Here is a 19,738-nt window from a genome sequence, read left to right as displayed (position 1 = left end):
TGCAGAGCAAAGAAGAAACCAAAATGACAACTTTAGGAGGATCTGTAATGAAAGACATGACACTCCATGGAAAACAAGGACAACAAAAATGTAAGTAAACATTAGCATTCAAGAAAAACCGTTTACACACCGCTTTTTTCTTGATTTTAGCCGCCTTTTGCATCCTCTGAGGAGTAGCATAAAAAAAAGAATGCAGACAGATGTACACACAGGGAAAGAGAAAAGACAGTGTGGGAAGTCAGGGAAACTTTGACTGTGAATCCAGACTGCTGAAAATTAAAAAACTGGGAGCAGTGAGGGAAGGAAGTGCAAGAGAGAAAGGTTTGTTTATACCTTATGCAGTTCTCAAGCATAATTGGATTTCATGGCATTATGCATGTTGACAATTGATTATAAAATAATCGGTTCCAAAGTGTTGTCTGTTATCAGCTGCTCCCAACACTTATCCTGCCAAATTTACTGCAGCCAAAAATGGCAGCACATGCATCTTAAACCCAAGGTTCTGTGTCCATGTTCATCACACATCTACATGTAACTGTTGAACAAAACACAGCTCAAGCTCCCTGCCATGACCGTGTAGAGTACTCAAGTACCCCTGACAGATTAGGGTTGGTATTAATACATAAAAAAGTTTTTAGGAAGTTAATTGCAATCAGCAATTACTGTAGCTTGACATATCACAATATGCTAAATAAAACCAGAAAGGTTTGAAAAGTTTAAAGAATTGGACCTTTCTTGGATTCCATTTCTTTCTAAATGCTAAATCAATCATCAGTCATGACAATCTCTTGTAAGTGGCCTTTCCAAACCCATTTCTTTCAAAACCATGCACATTTTAGCAATTAAATATTTCATTGACTATGCAGATACTTCTCCTAGCATTTAAATCTGCCTCTAACAGTATGTTTATTCAGATGACATATTTACAGCAGAGGAAAAATAACTTTTAAAATAAAAATCTCCTACTTAGATTCTTAACCAAAACAACTATTTTCTTTACCCAGCTGTATGAAGCAGACTATGATACGTTATTTACAAAGAAATTGTTCACTGCATATAACACTAATCCAAACACAACAGCAATGAACATCCTTGTCCTAAAAAAGTCATAAGTAATAATATTGAGACTAATTTTCTCAATTTGTAGTAAGTTAAAGGAAGTAATAACAGAAGAGTAAAACCACAGTCAAACAAATACCCCACTGCTTTGTCACTGGAATATTTTCTAATTGCAATCTACAGTTTGTCTCTCGAATTTGTTAAACAGCTTCCAAAGAATTTTGAATAGACTTCAGAATAATTTACATTTTGCTATATGAATTTTTACAGAAAGCACTGTAAACTAATGGTATTTACAATACTGATCTATACTTACCTAACTACATCTCGGGAGAGGTTTGAGGCTGCAGATTCTGCACCATTCCGGGATCAGCTGTTAAAGGATCAGAGTATTCTACAGCCCATAAAGATCCCCTACCTTGACACGACTCACTGCCTCCTGGGCCTGCATCATTCGGATGTTTTTGGAAGGGTTTCGCTCAGACAGCAGCTGGGTGGAGCCCAGGTAATTGGCTGCAAAGATGATTCCATCAATGAGGTCCTCGGGTTCACAAGGCCCTGGAACTGACAGGAGGCATTTCCAGTTACTGCCCTGCTAAGGAGGGGGGAGATCAGAAACTGAGTAATGGATATTGAGGCTTGAACAACCTTTCCCATACTGGGACTGTGCTCACCATCCTCTTTATTCAGCTGTTAAGCTTTACATCCAGCTTGATTAGACTGACAGTCAAGAAGAGTCATTCCAGAGTTTGGCTGAAATCTCTTGATAGTGAACATTTTTTTATTCCTCAACAGTTCTATAAAAGAAATGTACTTTGAGCTAGATCTACCTGATGACCTTCTAATGCATTTTTTTAAAAGTATAAAAAAATCTTGTGTGAGGAGAAAAATGACACTGAAGGGGAATGTAAATTTTAAAAAAGGTTTATTGTTCAGTGTTCAATTTATTTATACTCAAGTCAATGTGGAAGATTATTATTTGGAAAAGAAAAAAATATATGGCATGCTATGCTGATTAAATGTACAGAAATAGTGGTTTACACATACATCTTTTAGTGAGCTTTCCTATCCTTTGTATTCCCATCTAATTTAGCAAGTCTTCCAACAGAATATAAACATGATTAAAAGGAGTGACTTTCCACTTTAGGCAGTGTTGCTAACACTTATTCATCCCTGCAGATCTCAGATCCACCTGCCAGAAATCTCAATCCCCAGCCAAAACCCACAGTCTTTGTAATTTAATACTCAAGGTATATAAACATGTAGATATATATTTATACCAGTCCTGTACTCTTCAGAGACCTGAGATTAACTAACAATTCCCACACAAATTGGAGTTATTTGGTTTGCTGTAAAACACCATAGTTTTAATGCTCAAAAGGATAATTATATACCACAGAACACATTTGATTTAGCTCACATCTGTGCAAATCCAGTAATGGTTTAGATCTTCATTATAACTCAGAATAGAATTCTGTGGTATTTTAAAATTTTGAAGTATTGGAAAAGCATAAAAAAGTATCTTGACAATCTCCACTATAAGTATGAAAACCCTCAAAGAAATCCTTGAGAAGCCAATAATTTAGAAGTCACTAAAACTCGTCATAAAGGCCAAGTCTTTCAAAACCTCAAAAAACAATCTTTGTTCTTGCAGCCTTAATTCACTAAAAGAAATTAAAGAAAATGAAAATTCCACAAGAACTCCATTCTTACATCACTGCTTATATTTGCTTACATCTCTGTGCAATTCTTTTTCAGCAGATGGATGGTGTATTTTCTATGGTGCCTCTTCTGATGGTGTTATTCATTTGTCTCTTCAGGTCTAAAACTTAAGTCTCATACATCTGTACTTCTTCCAGCATGCAAAAAAATACTAGTGCTGCATGATATTGACATCTTGTTTCAAGGGCAGTAGAAAGGGAAATTAATTAATGATATGAATTTAATGTTAAGGTAGCAAAACTTCATTAGATACCTGCATCAACACGCTCACTCAAAATTAAAGTAGCTTTAATTTTGTTTTCTTTCATTCACTTCAGGCTAAATAAATGAGGCTAAATTGAATCAAGATTGCTTTAACTCTGAAATAGGTTTACCCACATGTTTAAATCAGTTTAAGTAAACTCCCTTAGTAGGTAATTTAGATTAATTTTCTTGAAATGTTTGTGTCTGAAGACAAGTAAAACTGCAATTCTTTGTGCCAATTCTCATACAATCATTACTACATCGAGCAAAATGCCCAGGGTATCTTTGGGGTCTGTGCAACCTATGGATACTACAAAGGAAAAAAACCCACTTTTTCTCATGTCTTGGCTGCTTGTGATAGCAATGGTGTTTTAAACTAATTTGTATGAAAAAATTCTTGAGCATGGAAATAATCTAGGGTGTTAAGCAATTTTATAATCCTAATGTTATTTATTTGGATTCCTTAAAGACTGGGGCTTTTTGGTTGGATGTCATTGCATTGTCTCTTCATAGCTTTAAAAAATGATGCTTTGCAGAATCATTACACTAGCAAAAAAGTCAGCTACATCATGTATAAATCAACAGCATGCAGAAAATGCTAACAGCAGTAGATAATACAGAAAAAAAAAAAAACAACAAAAAAAGACATATTGGGCAGAAAACATTTCCAACATACATTTCCCATCATGAAGGCAATGTAAGCAACTGTCAGGTAGAACAAGACTTCTCTTGGAAGGATGGAATGGTGCTGAAAATTGCCAGGGTCAAATTGGGTCAGCTGGGTGTTTTCTTCCCTTATCTCTGCCTGCTTTAAATAATGCAAAAATGCAGACTTGGCTGAGGTCCCAGCTCATCAGAGCACTTAAGTATGCCCTTGACTGCAAGTGTGTGTAAAGGCTTACTGATGAGGAAGGGAAGAAGGAACAGGTTTCAAACATGAAGGTTAGTTTGATGTGAGCAAAGATTGCAATTTTATGTTGCATATTGGTGCTTAAACATTAGATAACTATTTCTGAAAAATCTAACTGCAAATTTCTGGTTTTCTGCTGATCCACTAATGTAACAAATATAAGACTAAGTAGACTAGGTCCAAACATTTTTAAATTAATGTTTGTATTCATAAAATAAGAAAAAAAGAAAACTCAACCAAAAAAAAATCACTAATTTAGCATAACTGAATTCATTAATCTGTTGGAATGCATTTTTACATCTACCTAACATCATGTAAGCCAAGGATTCAGACAGTATTTAGAGACTGCACTGAGCACAGAAGTTCAGTTTCCTGCTGAACTCTCAGACTCCATGAAGTCACTGAGACCTTGGGATGTTTGGCACAGTTTTTTTCATAAGGAGTAAATGGACACAGGGCATAAGTCACCTTGCAGAATGTCTAACTACAACTCCCATTTTCTGACTGACTTCTTTACTTCATTATGCTTGTTACTATGTAAGGGAGTAAGATTTATGGTGATAGGACAGAGTGCAGAAAAGCCAGAACCACTGAACATAAAATTAATGACTCCTACAAGCATGTAGTGGTACCACTACTGAAACAATTCTAATAGCAAAGGACACTTAGATATGATAGATTAAAAGATACCTTTTATGTTCACATGGCATATGAAAAATACTATGTATCAATAGAAACACAGATATAACTACTGTACTTAAGGAGTCATGCTGAAAGTGCTTTAAAACTGAATAGGAATATAACCAGAATATGGTTGTAGAATTGTTGTCAAAGCTCAGGGAACAGCAGTGTTAGCTGGCAGAATCTTTTCTTACATGCAGAAGGGTCCTGTACTTTTTGGGACTCTACATACATATTAATAATAAAAACGGTGTTTTTGTCTGAGTTCAGAGAGCAGTCATGTAAGCTATCATAAGCTCCTAGTGAGCCATGTATTTATTTGCATTAGACAATGCTATATAGTAGCTGCAATAGAAAAAGCCCAATAGACAGCCTGTGCCACTACAGAAAAAAAACAGAGCAAGCAAAATGATTGAACTAAAAAAGGTATTATATTATGTAAAGGATATCCTGACCCCTTTCCAGCAGAGTAGTGAGCTGGCTGGTATGTAAAGAAAAAGACATAACCTTTTTATCCCAGTAAAATTAAAATGTGCAGTTGTATCTGCAGCACCATGAGGGGGGAATTGTCTGGCTGGCTTTAAAGTTCTGTGCATGCTGGCCTTGCTTTATGCTTGTCCATATACAATCAGCACATGCTTATTACAAAGCATCAGCTTGCTTTCTTGTCTCTGCCACCCTCGGGGAATGCATTTAAAGGTACCTCTATTTAGGGCCTGTTAGCCAGTACATGCCAAGTGTTCCATGTAGTATCTCTCAGATGTCAACCTGAAGGGACAATCTTTGAACTTTACATTAGTTCTTGTTCTTTAAGTAAATTACTGAAACAAAAAATGCTTGTCAAGATGGTGAGATCAGGGAATAAAAGAAAAATGTGTTGGACATCCTCATATTATTCTAAATTGCATTAAGTTTTCCCTGAGTTGAGAATGGCATTTGAAATTAAGTTTTTCACATTCTTTTAAGGCTTCTATTGTGTGTGTTCATGGCAGATCTAAGGTATCCAATTCTTGAAAGTGTCCAACTGTCTTTTCTCACTTTACAGTGTAGTCATTTTCTTTGCAGGAAGAGCTGTGTGCATTTTCCCTATAAAAAGTTCTTCAGCTGTCTGTGAATCAGAGAATGTTTTTCAGTACAATCCTGTTTTATTTCTGTCCACCTGCTTGTGTTAATAAATTGCCTTATTTTTCTTCAAACAGAATATATTAATAGCACTGCACAAGAGATTGAAGAAACATGTGAAAGCTTTGCTCTCCTGAACAGAGGCTTGGGTTACCATTGTTTGGTCAGTTCAGGAGAACCTTTCCATTTGTGCTGACAGCTGAGGTTCCCAGAGTGCAATAATAGGCCCTGAAGAACACAGTGCTCTTACACATTCATAAATCTCCTGCTGGGGCCCACTGTTAAACCCTTTTTAACCCCTTCCAGATTTGTAGCCATTCTTCATTTTCACCTGAATCCTTTTGGGAGCTCTACCTGCTCCTTTTTATCACCACTAGGCTCCCATTGCCATAAGGAGGGTGAAAATATTAAATACTTCCATACTTGAACTTCTCAGCTGTGTTCTCTTGGGTTTGACTGGTTTTTAGAACTGTGATCTTTTCAATATAGTTAAAAGTATTTGCTTCCACTTTATCCTACTTTAACTATGCATGATGTCAAACTTACCATCAACAAAACTTGGAAAGGAAGACACTTTCTTCGTCTGTTGAGAAAGAAAAATAATATAGCTGTAACAAATTAAGTGAATTTTTATTACATTTAAACAGCTGACCACTGTCACATAGGCACTGTTTAGCACACTGGACACATTACATCACAGTCATTAACCCAACCTGACTGTGTCACAGTGCTCTGTACTTGGGAGTCTCAAAGTATTTTAAGGTCCCACCAGACAAAAAAATAAGGGAGGCAGGGGAAAGACCATGAAAATGGCCTAGGAAGTCAGATGTCAAAGGAACAATTAGTTGCTTATTAGTGATAGGCAATGGAGTCCCAAATTTCCAATAAAGAATATTTAACAATGTTTTACAAAGCAAGATTCTGGGTCAGTGAATGAAAAGTAGTGCCCCTGATTGCTCAGTATGTAGAATTACACTTCATCTTAGCAGAGGCCATAACACTGCTCTTCTTAGGCTACTGCCCCTAGTCTCAATGAATAGATAGAGTCCTTCCAGTCTTTGTTTTTTGCCATCCTCCTCAATCATTTCCAGTAAGGAGGCTGATTTCTCCATTATGGAGAAATGTGCCTCTTGGTTAATATAACAGGCTACAGGCTAAATACGTTATGGCTTTGAGATAGGAGACTTCCTCTTTTAAGTCTTAATTTCATTTCATTGTGGCTAGCCCCAAGCATATCTCATTCTGCATTCTCAGATGTCTTTTTTGCAGAGCAGGTCTGTCTATCACTGTGTCTCTTCACAGCTGACTAAGCCAGGACTGACATTGGGGCAGGGGGGAGGAATGGAAGCAGAACATGATTTCTTTTGGACGCCACTTTTGCACTCCAATAATCCAAAAACTGAATTTCTGAAACGTTCCTCCTACTCCGCATGTCATCAGAAAATTTTAGACTTAAGTACCTACCGTAGACAGTTATATAAAATGAATGAGGCAGCAAAAATTCATGGGTATAGTTCAAAACCTTTTCAGAGTAGGCAGATATGGTATTTATTGTCAGTTCAGGAAAAGGAAGGGAGCCTGGGTTTGTGTGAGTGAGAGGGAGAAGGCTGCCAGTGAGGGCTGCTCTCCCTGCTGGAAGCCTGGCTGCAGGAAGCCAGGCACAACCTACCTCGGGGGGATTGTTATTGTCAGCTGGGCCATTGAGGTCTGAACGCTGCTGCTTCCTGGGCTGCTCTAAACCATTGCACATCTGCAAGGGAAAAGAAGGGATTTCAAATCTTTTTGTTTTCTGGAAAGCTTCAAAACAAAGTGGAGATTTCACAGAAGTCGATGAGGCAAAGATGATCAGAAAATTTTGACCAGATTAAATTAAATAAAAATTCACAAAACATTAACATATTAAACTCTATTTATTATGTTCCCCGTTACTTATCTGAAGTTATTTATGTACTATCAGCATTCATTACTGATACCAAAATATTATAATGTGATATAGCAGTTGGAATTTCCTACTGTAATTGAGCAAATATCAGTTTCACATAAAAATGTTAACCTGCTTAATTATAATAAAATATCTACTTTGATGAAAATAATAGGACATTTAAATTAAGTAGCATTACAGTACTGATTTAAATTTAAATTATTTTATGTCAATGCAAATTTTTCACATGAAATTAAGTCAAATGCTATCATGTCCAAGTAAATCAGAAAGCAAAGTCAGAATTTTTAAGTGTTCATTCTCAGTATTGTACAAAATCAAAACAGCCCTAAGGGCCATCTCTGATCTGAAAAACAGAATTCTAACACTGAATGTAGTATCCTATGTTTGCAGGAGATACTTCAGGGCATCTCCTTCCTCTTGGGCCAAGCAAATCTACAGGATGCTGATAGTACAACCTCAGGCTTCAGAAGAAATGTGAAAGAGAAAATATAAAATCATACACAAAGAAAATACTAAGTATTTTAAACTACAGAATACTCTTTTTTTCCTGTTCCAGTAGTCTCAGGGGCAGAATTTCTTTTCCAGACCTAATCCAAGTCACACAGCACCACCTGACAGGACAGTGCCCTTATCCTCTAAGTACCAAGAAAGTGACATTTTCATGGCTCAGATTTTCAGTGCTACAAATGTGGAAAACCAAGGTGATTGCTGGAAGAACTTTTTATGGTTTAAGATATTTCATTTTCCCTTTTTTCTTAGTTTCCCTATAATGCATAAAAATGAGGGTCAAAATGCCACTGCTATTGTAAAGCTTCAGAAACAAAAACTTGTATTGACAATTGTGCAAATGGAAACCACTGAGGATTATTTGAAAGGGTCAGCCTGAATTTTAAATGGGAATGTAACTCCTTGGCTTCTGAGCTTCAAACACAGTATGTAGCTGTAGGCAAAGCAAGTCTTTATGTTCACCTCCAGACAAATGATTCCCTATGACTAATGTTTAGTCAGAAGAACAAAATATGCTGATGAAGCAGGCACATTAGAGCTCAGTAATGACAATTTTCAGGTAAGACAACATACACAGAGTAAAGATTCACCCAAGTAGTAAGCAGGACTTTAAGAAAGAAACTACTATATACTGATATACTGATATACACTGAGATATACTGAGATATACCCAGACTTGGGAAACTCACCATATCCCTGCTTATAAACACTATTCTGTTTGAGACAAGACAAATCTAATCATATTGCATGGCTAAACTAATAGGGAGCAATCTGTATTGATGTGCAGTGAAATGTATTTGAGGCAAACAAATATCTAGAGGACTTTATAATAAAACAAGTATAATAATCATACATTATTCCTTAAAGTAGCAGGATTTAGATCGAGTATCCTTTAAGCAGGGATTCTGACGTGGCCACAGTGAAGATACATTAAACTGTAAATACTGACAGCAAATACATGAACTCTAATATGTACAACAGAATGTCAGTATTTTTCAAGCTGTCAGTTCTGATTACCACACACTTGACTGAGCTGCAAATGTATCTGCATGTAAAGAAAGAATTGTCTGCTTTTGTAAGCATCACCTGGGTGCTGTAACATTGAAACGGGTCTGCCTCAAATCTGCCATCTCAGTGCATTCAGTTAGCCCTGGGGACCATGATACCAATAATGCTCTGTGGTAATTGTTGCATATGTAATTCCACATAGTTCTAATATCAAATCTGGCTAAACATTTGTATAGCTTCTCAGTTTTGATTTATCCAGAGGTGTGATTTACTGGAATGCCTATTTTCACAAAGCTTACTTTGTGACTTACAAATGTGACTTTCCCAGTCACACATGTAGTCTGTATGTTGTTATTGTGTACTTCCTGGTTCCAAAGAGAAGCCTAAGCAGAATTCACAATAAGTTGGCATCAATCATACCACATCTACAAGGAACCTAACCAATGATTTTTTTCTTGTTATTTGGTGTCCAAAAATGAAGGCTGTTATTTTCCCCCCAGAGTTGCATCTATGTGTTTAGGAGAATTACATCAGTAGCATGTCTGACCATATTCAGTTTCTCTGCTACAGGTAAAATATATGAAATGAAATTAGAAACAGAAAAAGAAAATTTCTTCATGTGATAATTTAACAGTTAGCTGAGAGATGATCAAGATGTCAAATGGGTGTGTAGAAAACTCCTACCTTCAGGGAGTTGTTAAATTTGAGTTGTTATAAAACACCCAAAATAGTCACTTTAACTTCATAGATGTGATGCCTTTCTTAAATAACATAAGCATGGAAAACCTGCAAGGAATGAGAGTTGTGCTAAGCAGTGAGTTGGAGCAAATATACATTTTAAATATATTCTAGGTTTCCCTCAGACTTGTCGAGTGCTAATCATTGCCTTCAGTGCTTCCCTAGAAGTATTTACAAATAAAGGCTAATCAAGCCAAGCTCCTATATCCCTGAAGTTTTCAAGCCTGTATTTAAGACAGGAGACTGGCATCCACATGGAAAGTCAAACTAGATGCTTATTTTGTTTCTCCTCTGTAACTTGTTGGGTCTTTCTTAAAATGTGACTGTTTTCTGGGGCAAACCTAGCAACAGGAACCTTTAAAATCACATTTGTTTACTTGTTATTTAGCAAATGTCTTGCAAACAGAATGTTGGCACCTATCATGAGCTAAGAATTAATAGCTGTGTATTTTAAAGGAATGTAAATATTATAATAAGCAGTAATTCTACCTATGTGAGGCAGGAGAGGAGCATGAAAAAGCTAAGCAAAGCTGTCCATAAAACAACAAATGCACCTTTCTGCTTGCTCATTGTTTACAAAAACTGACCTACACTGAGTACATCTTGATTTAACCTAGACATACTCAAATCTACATTTATTTAAAGATAACAGAGGGAAAAAAGCTCTCTGTATGCAATATGTATACCTCTGTTATCCCTTTCAGCATAATATTTTGTACTGTGAGATACACACTTAAAATAACAGATCTTTTAGCAAGGTGACAAAACCAAGGCTCTTTTAGGCAGCTTCTCTGCAAACAGTAAGTTTAGCATGCAAATGTACTGCCAATAGCCTTGGGGTTTTTTTTCCTTTCACTATGGAAGAAATTGAATTATTGTAGTTGGTTTAAATATTGTAGTTAAAATTATGGCTTGGTTTCACAAATGAGACACAAGTTCATTTGGGCAGTACTCTAATTCCATCAATCCCTTTCATAGTAAATATTAAAAGAATTGAATGTCCCAGAAGAAAAACAAAACCCTCTGCACTTTATCTAAATTCTTTGAGGTCCACTATTAATGCTAAATATCCAACCACACCTTGTGCTAAGAACTTTTAAGGAGCTATCAAAAAAAAAAAACTAACTTGGGCAGAAATGAGTACTGAACTCTCATTCTGATGCCCTCACTATGAGCCTGATTCATGGGTAAAGTGAAAATGATTACCTGCAGTAGGTGAGAAGAACACAGCAAGATAAGACCAGTCTTGTCTTGACACACACATTTGAGTAATGCTTGCCAAAGGTTATTGAGCTTGTTTTTCACTCTTTCTTTTACATCCCTGAAGGCTTGGGGTGGGTAGAGGGAGAATTATCTCATGTCTCCAATCGTGAGCCTCTGTATCTCTGTAAGAAATACCACTTCACAGATTTTTGCCTTGGAGGCTTGTGCTCTTCTCTTCAGTGAAGTGTCCACAGCAGCTGTGCCTTGTTGCCTTTCTTATCAATGAAATGCATGCCTTATCAGCCAGCTTGTTTAGCCTGATCTGGAGCAGATACCTGTACTGCTGTATCTCTAATTTCCTGTCTCCATGTTTGAAGAAATGAAACGCTGTGTACTGTCCAGTGCTCTCTAGCCATTAAGACAGGAGTTCATGGTTGCTATTAGAAGTGATGCTATAAGCTCAGTGGCTTCATCCAGCCTAGGGTTACCTGTCACAGCAGTGCTTCCCTCATTATAAAATAAGATGAAAGCATTGGTCCAAGACTGACAGGAAATAATAATCAAAGCTCAGACTGGCAGTTCAGAAATATGTAGGTTTGTTTTTTTTTTTACACCTGGGCACTTCTACCAATATCCAGGTGTTGTTACACAACCCTCAGCTGTTCAGAGTCTATTAAAAATGACAAAGGTACAATGCAGGTCAGCTCAGCTTCTGATAAATAAATTCCAAAACAACAAAAAGTTGTCAAAATGAAAGTCTATTTCAAATATTGTTTTGAATGGGTAATTGTTCAGTGGAGGGGGGGAAATCTAACAGTCACTTAACCAAGCATTGGGGAATTTTTTCTTATTCAGGAGCTCCTCTTGTCTTTTGTTCTGCAAATATTTTGAGAATTTGCAAGGAACAACATTCCCAGTAGTAGCTGCTGGGAAAAGACCATCATTAAGTCTAAAACATGCTACCTCAACCTCTGTGCTCCCAGCCAACACCTAGTAGCTGTTCAAACTATTCAACATCAGCAAGCTTATTCACAAAGGGACTTTTATGCTGGCAGTAGGGCACTGAATATAGTAAGTTGCACAATTTGGGTATAATTATACTTCTGGAAATAGCATGTGGTAATGAATATTAAAAACTTGCTGCAGATATGGGAAATCTGAAAATATCCCCCTAAGACTTCTTTTTGTTCACAATTATAATGAAGGTCAACCTGTTTCATCAGCATAGACTTAAACATTTGATTTCCTTTTACTGTTTTTCAGAGGAATTAATGTATTTTAATGGAATTGCCTAGACTAAATTGTTTAACTGTGGGGTACTTAATTATAGAAAATCCTATTTACAGAGTTGATAAAGCTGAAACAGGAAAATTAGGTATGCAAAGTTTAATAAAGCATTTTAATTAAAGATTAGGCAAAATAATTCATTTATCCTTATGAGTTTGTTATCCAAGCACATGTTGTTTTACCTCTTTTAGGTCTCTTTTAGGTAGATCTGTTCATTGCAGAAGATAACTAATATTCAATAGCAAATAATTTTAGAGATGCATAGTCAAGGCTTTAAAATGACATTAGGGAATGAGGTATGTCTCTAAGAAGTAACCACATTCAAACTGAAACTTCAGGGAAAAAAGTCACACCTCTTTTCCTTTACAAAAGCTTGAGCTTCATTTTTAGACTCTTTTTCTGGCACTCAGCATTAGAACAAGAAAAGATCATGCACAGTTTAAATCAATTTCTACATCATTCTTGTGATAAAACTGCTTAACAACATTTTTGGTAAGAGTAAAACTCCTATTTCTTCTTCCATATCCAGGTCAAAATATGTCCAGCTAGTAAGAAAACCCACAGCAATATGCAGGCACTTCTTGAAGGTTTTTTTAACATACACAGTATCTGGATTCGACATACATTCTATGGAAAACAGAAAGTTATCAACCACTAAGGCAATGGTACAGGAGTCAGAATGAAAATAGTGTAAAGAAACTGTTTTTGCCCAATGCATCTGGAATACCTTTGTTTGAATTGTCTCTTCTCTGTGCAAAACCTCTTCTCTAGATCTCTACATATGCTGATTACACTTAGCACCTCTTTCTAAACACAATGTTATTATGTGAATGCAGTCACAGTAACATTTTAAGTACTGCTAATACATTTACATAATAATAGATTAAAAAATATTGCTAATTTTGTTTGGAATAACTAATGAAACACTTGCATAAGGCCTCTGAAAGTCTGGTTAAAAAAAGCACCTCATACCTGCTCCTGTGGCCACTTCTGTCTGTCCTCTGGGGATCTTGACTTTGCTTTAAAACCTCGATGCACATCTCCACTGTGCTTAGAGGCAGATGGGATATTCAGAGATTTTGGCCTCCCCTCGTGCCTGTTAGCACTGTGAACAGCTTCTCCCTTTGAACAAGTCTCTTTGTAGTCATGTGCCATGTTTTCAGTCCCAGAGTGCTCTGGACTCATTTCTGTTGTACTGTTAATGCTGCTCATGCTCATACTCATTTTGATTTCTGCTACAATCTGGTCAATGTCCTCTTCCTGTTCTTCCAGCTCTGCATCCTCTTTTCTAGAATGGTATGGTGATATTCCCTGTGAATTTCCATTAGCCTCTGCTGGGTAATAGTCCGGATAGTCACCTTCACTTTGACAGTACTGTATGTTTTCTTCTTGGTCTTGGATCTCCAAAGATGATGCTTCATCCTCCAAAATCTGAATGCCATTGTCTTGACCTTCCTGCCACTCTTGCCTGTCCATCACCTCATTTTCATCTTGGTGCTGAATTTTACCTTCAGCCCACTCTTCTACTGCTTCCTGACAATCATCTGTTTCAACATGGTGTTCCTCATGGGGAGCATACTCCTCCCCATTGCAGTCCATTCCTTCCAGGTAACTGTCATCCTCTGGACAGTATCTGATGTAGTATGTGATCCCCTCCTCTTCTTCTGGCAAGCCTTCATCGTAGTCCTCCTCCTCAGAAGTGTTGTTTACATAGTCAGAGCTGGAGTCACCATCTCCACTATGGTCATTGCACTCATGCTCCACAAGGGTAGGACTACCTGGTCTGACAGTTGCTAATTCTGCCTCTTTTTCTGCATAATCTTCAATGGGAAGGTCACTTTCTTCATTTTCAGGCTCCCTGTTGTGAGAAGAAGTCGGGCAAGCTCTGGCTCTGTGATCCAGCATGCTGGCTGTAATGCTTTGATGTTTCCTGTTTGCCATAGCCAGCTCCTTACATGACAATCATTTCCAGCAATTACTGCAGGGAAGATGGAAAACACACATTCAGGAAAAGGTCATCAGCAGAGAACAGTGATGTTAATAGGAAGCAAACTGATAGATTCATTTGGTAAAAAGCCTGTGTTTGGAGATATTTGACCAAATTCAGACAGCTAACTTTCAAAATGCTTATGCTATGGAACCATGAAATCAAAGTAATAAGTTGCACTCTGAAAGGAACAGAAAAAGAGAAGGTTCTACATTTATGCTAAATGTATTCTAGTGCAGGCTCTCTTCTGTCAATTTGACAGAAAATTAATCCTGAACCTTGAAATTAGTTTTCAATTTCTCTTTCTTGCCAGTAAGGGGTCATGCTTTGATCGCTATGCAGTAAACGGGACCTCTTTTCAATTTTCAGCTTAGGCATTTCTTTAACGTGTACAGAAAGCAAACGTTTAGAATATGACCTGCTCTTACCAAAACTGAAGGAAAATAATTCTATTAACTTGGCAGTCACATAGCATGCTAAAAGATAATGCATTTGTATTAAAAGTGTTATTTTTTTAAAAAGCATTGCTGGTTTTTTTAGCCCTTTCTAACTGGATACCATTAAGTATCTTCCATTGTTAAACCAAATACTGCTTTTAGAATAGATTATTTCAGTTGGAAGGGACCTACAACAATCACCCAGTGCTGACCAAGGTAAAGCATGCTTTAAGGGCCTGCTCCAAATGCCTCTTTAAACATTGACAGGCTTAGGCACTGACTGCCACTGGAAGCCTGTTCCAGCATTTGACCATGCTCTTGGTAAAGAAATGTTTCCTAATGTCCAGTCTGAACCTGTCATGATACAGCGTTGAACCATTCCTAAGCATCTTATCACTGGATACCTTCTCTGGGGAGAAGTTGAGCACCTCCCTTCCCACTTTCCCTCTGGAGGATGCTGTAGAGGGCAATGAGGTCACCTCAGCCTCCTGTCTACAAACCAGACAATCCCAAAGCCCTCTGCCACCCCTCAAAGGACACTTCCTTCCAGCCCTTTCACCAGCTCTGCCGCCTTTCTGTGCACACATACAAGGACCTTCACATCTTTCTTAAATTATGGGGTGCAGGAGTGCACACAGCACTTTTGGAGGTGAGGCAGCATCAGTGCTGAATGCAGTGGGGTAATCCTCTCCTCTGACCAGCTGGTCACAGTGCTTGACAGAGCCCAGGGTGTGCTCTGCTCTCGGGGCTGCCAGAGCACATTGCCGAGTCCTGAACTGCTGTCAGCCAGCACCCGGAGCAGAACCTGGCATTTAGACTTGTTAAATTAATCATGGCCCAATGCCCCAGTCTATCCAGATCCCTCTGCAACAGATCCCTGTTTTTCAAAGTCTAATCTATATTCCAGATAAAAGACACATTTACAGTAAAAGCTCATCAATTCTTCTTGCTAAACACTTGTGCTATTTTAAATTACTTTTATTTTTTTGTCTAAATACTGGATTCTAAATAAGTAGGGGTTATATGAACTATATGAAAAATAATTAAAGAAAATAGCTAATTCTAGACAGGCTTGACAAGCGTGATCTGCTGCATGATTTGCAAGGGAGAAATAATATACTTCCAGTATTTGTGTTTCTCTGTTGTATCCTTCTGATGAACTTGACCTGTGCAGTTACTTCATTGGTGTGAAGTGAGCTGAGGCTCCTGACCTGCACCACACTACTGCAAGAACATTTTGATTTAACCAGTTTCCCAAGGCTTGAGCAATAAAACTAGCATGGAGCTAGAGGATTAGAGGAACTATATAGGGAGTAATTTCTTGGGCATTATGGTCTTAGAAAAGAAAAATCCTGTCATTGTAACCTAGAACCTTATAGATATCCCTGTAGAACTTCTGATACCACATGAGAACTCCCAATCCTTAGTTTGTGACAAATCCAGGGACCTGATGTGTGTATGGATCATTGCAAAGATATCACATGGCAAATCTATCCCTGAAACGTGGGCTCTAGATTCTGAGATACAAAGCAGAGATGATGTTAATCACAGGAGGAGGTATGAAAGGAACCCAGCATATGGAGCCCTTTTTAGTTATTGTTACCTTGCAGCATTAGTCTTGATAGAATAAAACTTTAAAGTTAATAGTGTATCTAAAGAGAAGTTTTAAAAGATCAGAGAAGGCAAAACTTTCTCAGTGATTATTTGCCCCTCCTCACTATTGGAAGAAGTAGCAGACTTGCAAGGTTTTCTCAATGCAATCTGTATTCCCATTATCCCTTTAATAATAATGACACTTTTTGACTTTGGAGTCAGTTACAAGAGACTCAGAACACCAAGCCATCCACACATTAGGTTTACCTCAGATTTAGTCAGCTCTTACTGCAAACTAAGGATGTTTCCATCCTGTGACTGCAGTATCAACAAAACTTATTTGACATTGGATTACAATATAATAATCTAAGTCACAACATCATAATGCTCTGCACAGGCTGAAAAAAACTGCCCTCAAGCAAGACAAATTGCTCATATGACCATTTCAGGCAAGAATACACCACACAAGCATGTCTCAAATGAGTTAAGATGGAGTCCTGTAATAATTTTGAATAGCACTGCTAGAAAACTACAGGGATCTCATCTGGTTTACGCAAAAATTATTTTTTCTCAAGAACAGAACAAATTAAGTGCCTCTGACTGAAAGAAACATTCTCATCTGCAATGGCCTCAATCCTCCAGTGGAAATATTATCCATATTAAATAATACTTTAATATTTACAGTGCAGTTGACCCAGTGCATCAGTCACTACAGTGAAGCTGAAGATACAGAAGCACAGAACCTGTAACAAGCACAGTTTGAAGCCCATGACTCAGATTTTCCTGAAGGATATGGAGATGAGAACCCTTTTTTTAGCCAGTGTGATGGAGTTTTTCCACCCACATCTAAGACTCTTCATTTAAGGCCCTAAAACTGCCATAAATGGTAACTCTACAGTGATAACCTTCTATAAATTCCAGTAGTGAATGCTCAAAGATGTTACTCACCTGCAGGTAAATCCACTGCTTTCTGGATATTCTAAAACACATTGCAGGAAGCCACCTGAATGTGATCTGAGAGGCAAAAGGCAGGGCAGGAGCCTAGGGAGGGATGGGTGGCTGCTGAGTGAAGCTTTATCAGCTGTGGGGAACCTCTAGGGTGAGGGTTCCCAGCTGGGCACTGCAGTCCTGCCTCACCAGGGGCCTCTTAATGTGCAGCTCCACTGTAGTGTGAAAAACTTAAAAAAAAATAGTGGCAGACTGGGAATTTTTTTAAGCACAAGTGGTAAGAAATAGAGAAAATAATTCCTCTCAGGCATGTCTAGCACTGATATACTGGGACATGGGAAATGGGTTTTCAGTTATTTCATCCTGAGCAATGATTGAGGATAGTCCTGTACTTCTGTATGCTGGAACTGAGGCAAAATAAGCTGGATTTTTTGGTGAGAGGCAATGCTGATCTTAATGCTACGGAAACTGAAGCTACAAAGCAATCTCTGCACAACTATTACAATTCTAGTTGGCCTCCTTTGCAATCTTCTCAGGCACTACTCTTAAGGTAACAAAGTACTGAAATAAAAAGGCAGAATTTATTATTTTCAGCCCATGAATTGCAGACTGAATGTGCACTGATTACAGCATCTTCAAGTACGAAATGTAACTTCTCCAACTGTACCAACACATCAGAATTACTGAGCTGAGTTTTCAAACACCAGTCTGAGAACTGCTCTTTATGTAGCTGTACATGCATTGCTGTCAAGGAAACACACAGCTGTATTTTAACTCAAATATTAGAACAGCCAGGACAGCCTAGTTTTCTTCTCCTCTATCAAAATATCTCTCAAGCTTCCTAGCGAAATGCTTTAGTCACTGATTAGTTTTAGCAGAACGTGAATATTTTAAGCTGTTTCATGTCACACAGCAATGTTCCTGAGGGCCACACATCTGAACTCTTCTGTCTTCTCACCTACAGAGACATTAATCTTCCAGGTTTTAAAAGTACAAAAGCAGAATTTTAACTTTTTCTTTAGAAATAGAACAGTTACCATGTATTCTGCTATTCAGACTACTGCACAAAGCCTTCTGAGTCCCTGACTGCATGGGCTAGTGCTTCAGCTAATATTCACATCAGTTACTCTAACCTTCTAACATCACAGGTATCTTGAGAAAATTAGAACTTGGAGAAAATACTGGATTTCTATACAATGTTACTCAGTGTTGAAGTGAAGAGTAATGATTTGCTGGATCCAGAGGCATTTTATCAATAAAGGCTCCAATTGAGCCTACAGATCATTTCCTCTGCCTGGTGTAAGATTCCCTCCTACTTCTTGTATCTCACCTCCCTCTTTGATAGCAGAGAGTTAGGTCAAACTTTGCATTACTCCAAGCACATTTTTCCACTTCTGGCTGCAGCTGAGATGAAGTGTTCCTGGGAACATGGATCAGTGCTGGATACCTGTTTACCTTCCTTGGGGTTCAGTAATTTTATCTTGCTGAGACAATCCAACCCTGTCCTCAGTTGTAGAGTGCATCCCTAGATCTCCATCAGTGTTGTCAGGATCAGTGAATAAGGGACCAGTTACAGAGGGTTCTCAGTAAAAACGCTTTTCTTTCAATAATGGTTTTACTTTATTTGTCTTCATTTTCCCTGGCTCAGCTCAATGTTGAAAGGAAAATCAATCTCCAGGAAACACATGCTGCATTTCCATGTGAGAGTAAAAAGGAGTATGCTTAGGGGAGCCAATTTCTTCTGCTCCCAAAAACAGGACTACTGGGTTACAGCTGGAATTTATTCTAATCAGTGATCATTATACTCATTAGCTTTCTCCTGAGTGTGCTGCACCTAATCCCAGACAGCTGCAGTGAGGGATTTATGAACCTTAACACTTCTCATTTTTTCACCAGTGTAGAAGGATCTCTTTACTGTCTTCCCAGTAAAAGAGACCAATTAAATTAGCATTAAAAATGGGAAATGGTACACAATTATGAACATAAGGAAATACCCAGTATTGTACTGCTGGCTGTGGTTAAAGAACTGCATTGCATCTATATTTGATTCACAAGCTGAATAGCATTTTAGTGGGAGCAGAATAAGTTATTTACATTTAACATACACAGTGATCTGAGAGGGCAAGGGAGCACTGTTAGGTTCTTTTTGCAACAATCATACTGTTGCATGCTTATATACAGCCAAGTGATTTTTGAGCTCTGCTGTTCCAACTTACAGGTGAACCTAAGAATTTTACTGGCCTGAATTTGATATATTCACTTTATTTTGCAAGGCCTCTTTCCTGTGTCTTCTCCTCCCCAGGTTCGTTTTTCCATCTACTCCTCAGTCTTTCTCCCACACTTCAGATATC

The 19,738-nt window shown here is 37.9% G+C and overlaps 1 protein-coding gene across 10 annotated transcripts in view; it reads right to left on the bottom strand.

Moving 5' to 3' along the window:
* The window catches only part of APBA2 (amyloid beta precursor protein binding family A member 2), an 80,620-nt gene that overhangs the window by 19,164 nt on the left and 41,718 nt on the right, over positions 1-19,738 (bottom strand). For 5 of the 10 annotated variants that reach the window (XM_088172441.1, XM_088172437.1, XM_088172438.1 and 2 more), the window contains 5 exons: positions 13,395-14,400; positions 7,407-7,487; positions 6,284-6,320; positions 1,478-1,623; positions 131-166 (listed from right to left, as the gene is read on the bottom strand). In XM_088172441.1, coding sequence (XP_088028567.1) covers positions 131-166; positions 1,478-1,623; positions 6,284-6,320; positions 7,407-7,487; positions 13,395-14,363 — 1,269 coding nt within the window. In that variant the 5' untranslated portion in view covers positions 14,364-14,400. The remainder of the gene's footprint in view (positions 1-130; positions 167-1,477; positions 1,624-6,283; positions 6,321-7,406; positions 7,488-13,394; positions 14,401-19,738) is intronic. The other 5 variants (XM_088172444.1, XM_088172442.1, XM_014874135.2 and 2 more) reach the window with 1 other exon arrangement.

This window comes from Sturnus vulgaris, chromosome 13 (assembly GCF_052056855.1).
Source record: "Sturnus vulgaris isolate bStuVul1 chromosome 13, bStuVul1.hap1, whole genome shotgun sequence".
Taxonomy (NCBI): domain Eukaryota; kingdom Metazoa; phylum Chordata; class Aves; order Passeriformes; family Sturnidae; genus Sturnus; species Sturnus vulgaris.
The sequence above is the reverse complement of the archived record's forward strand: the minus strand, read 5'-3'. Positions and strand labels throughout refer to the sequence as shown.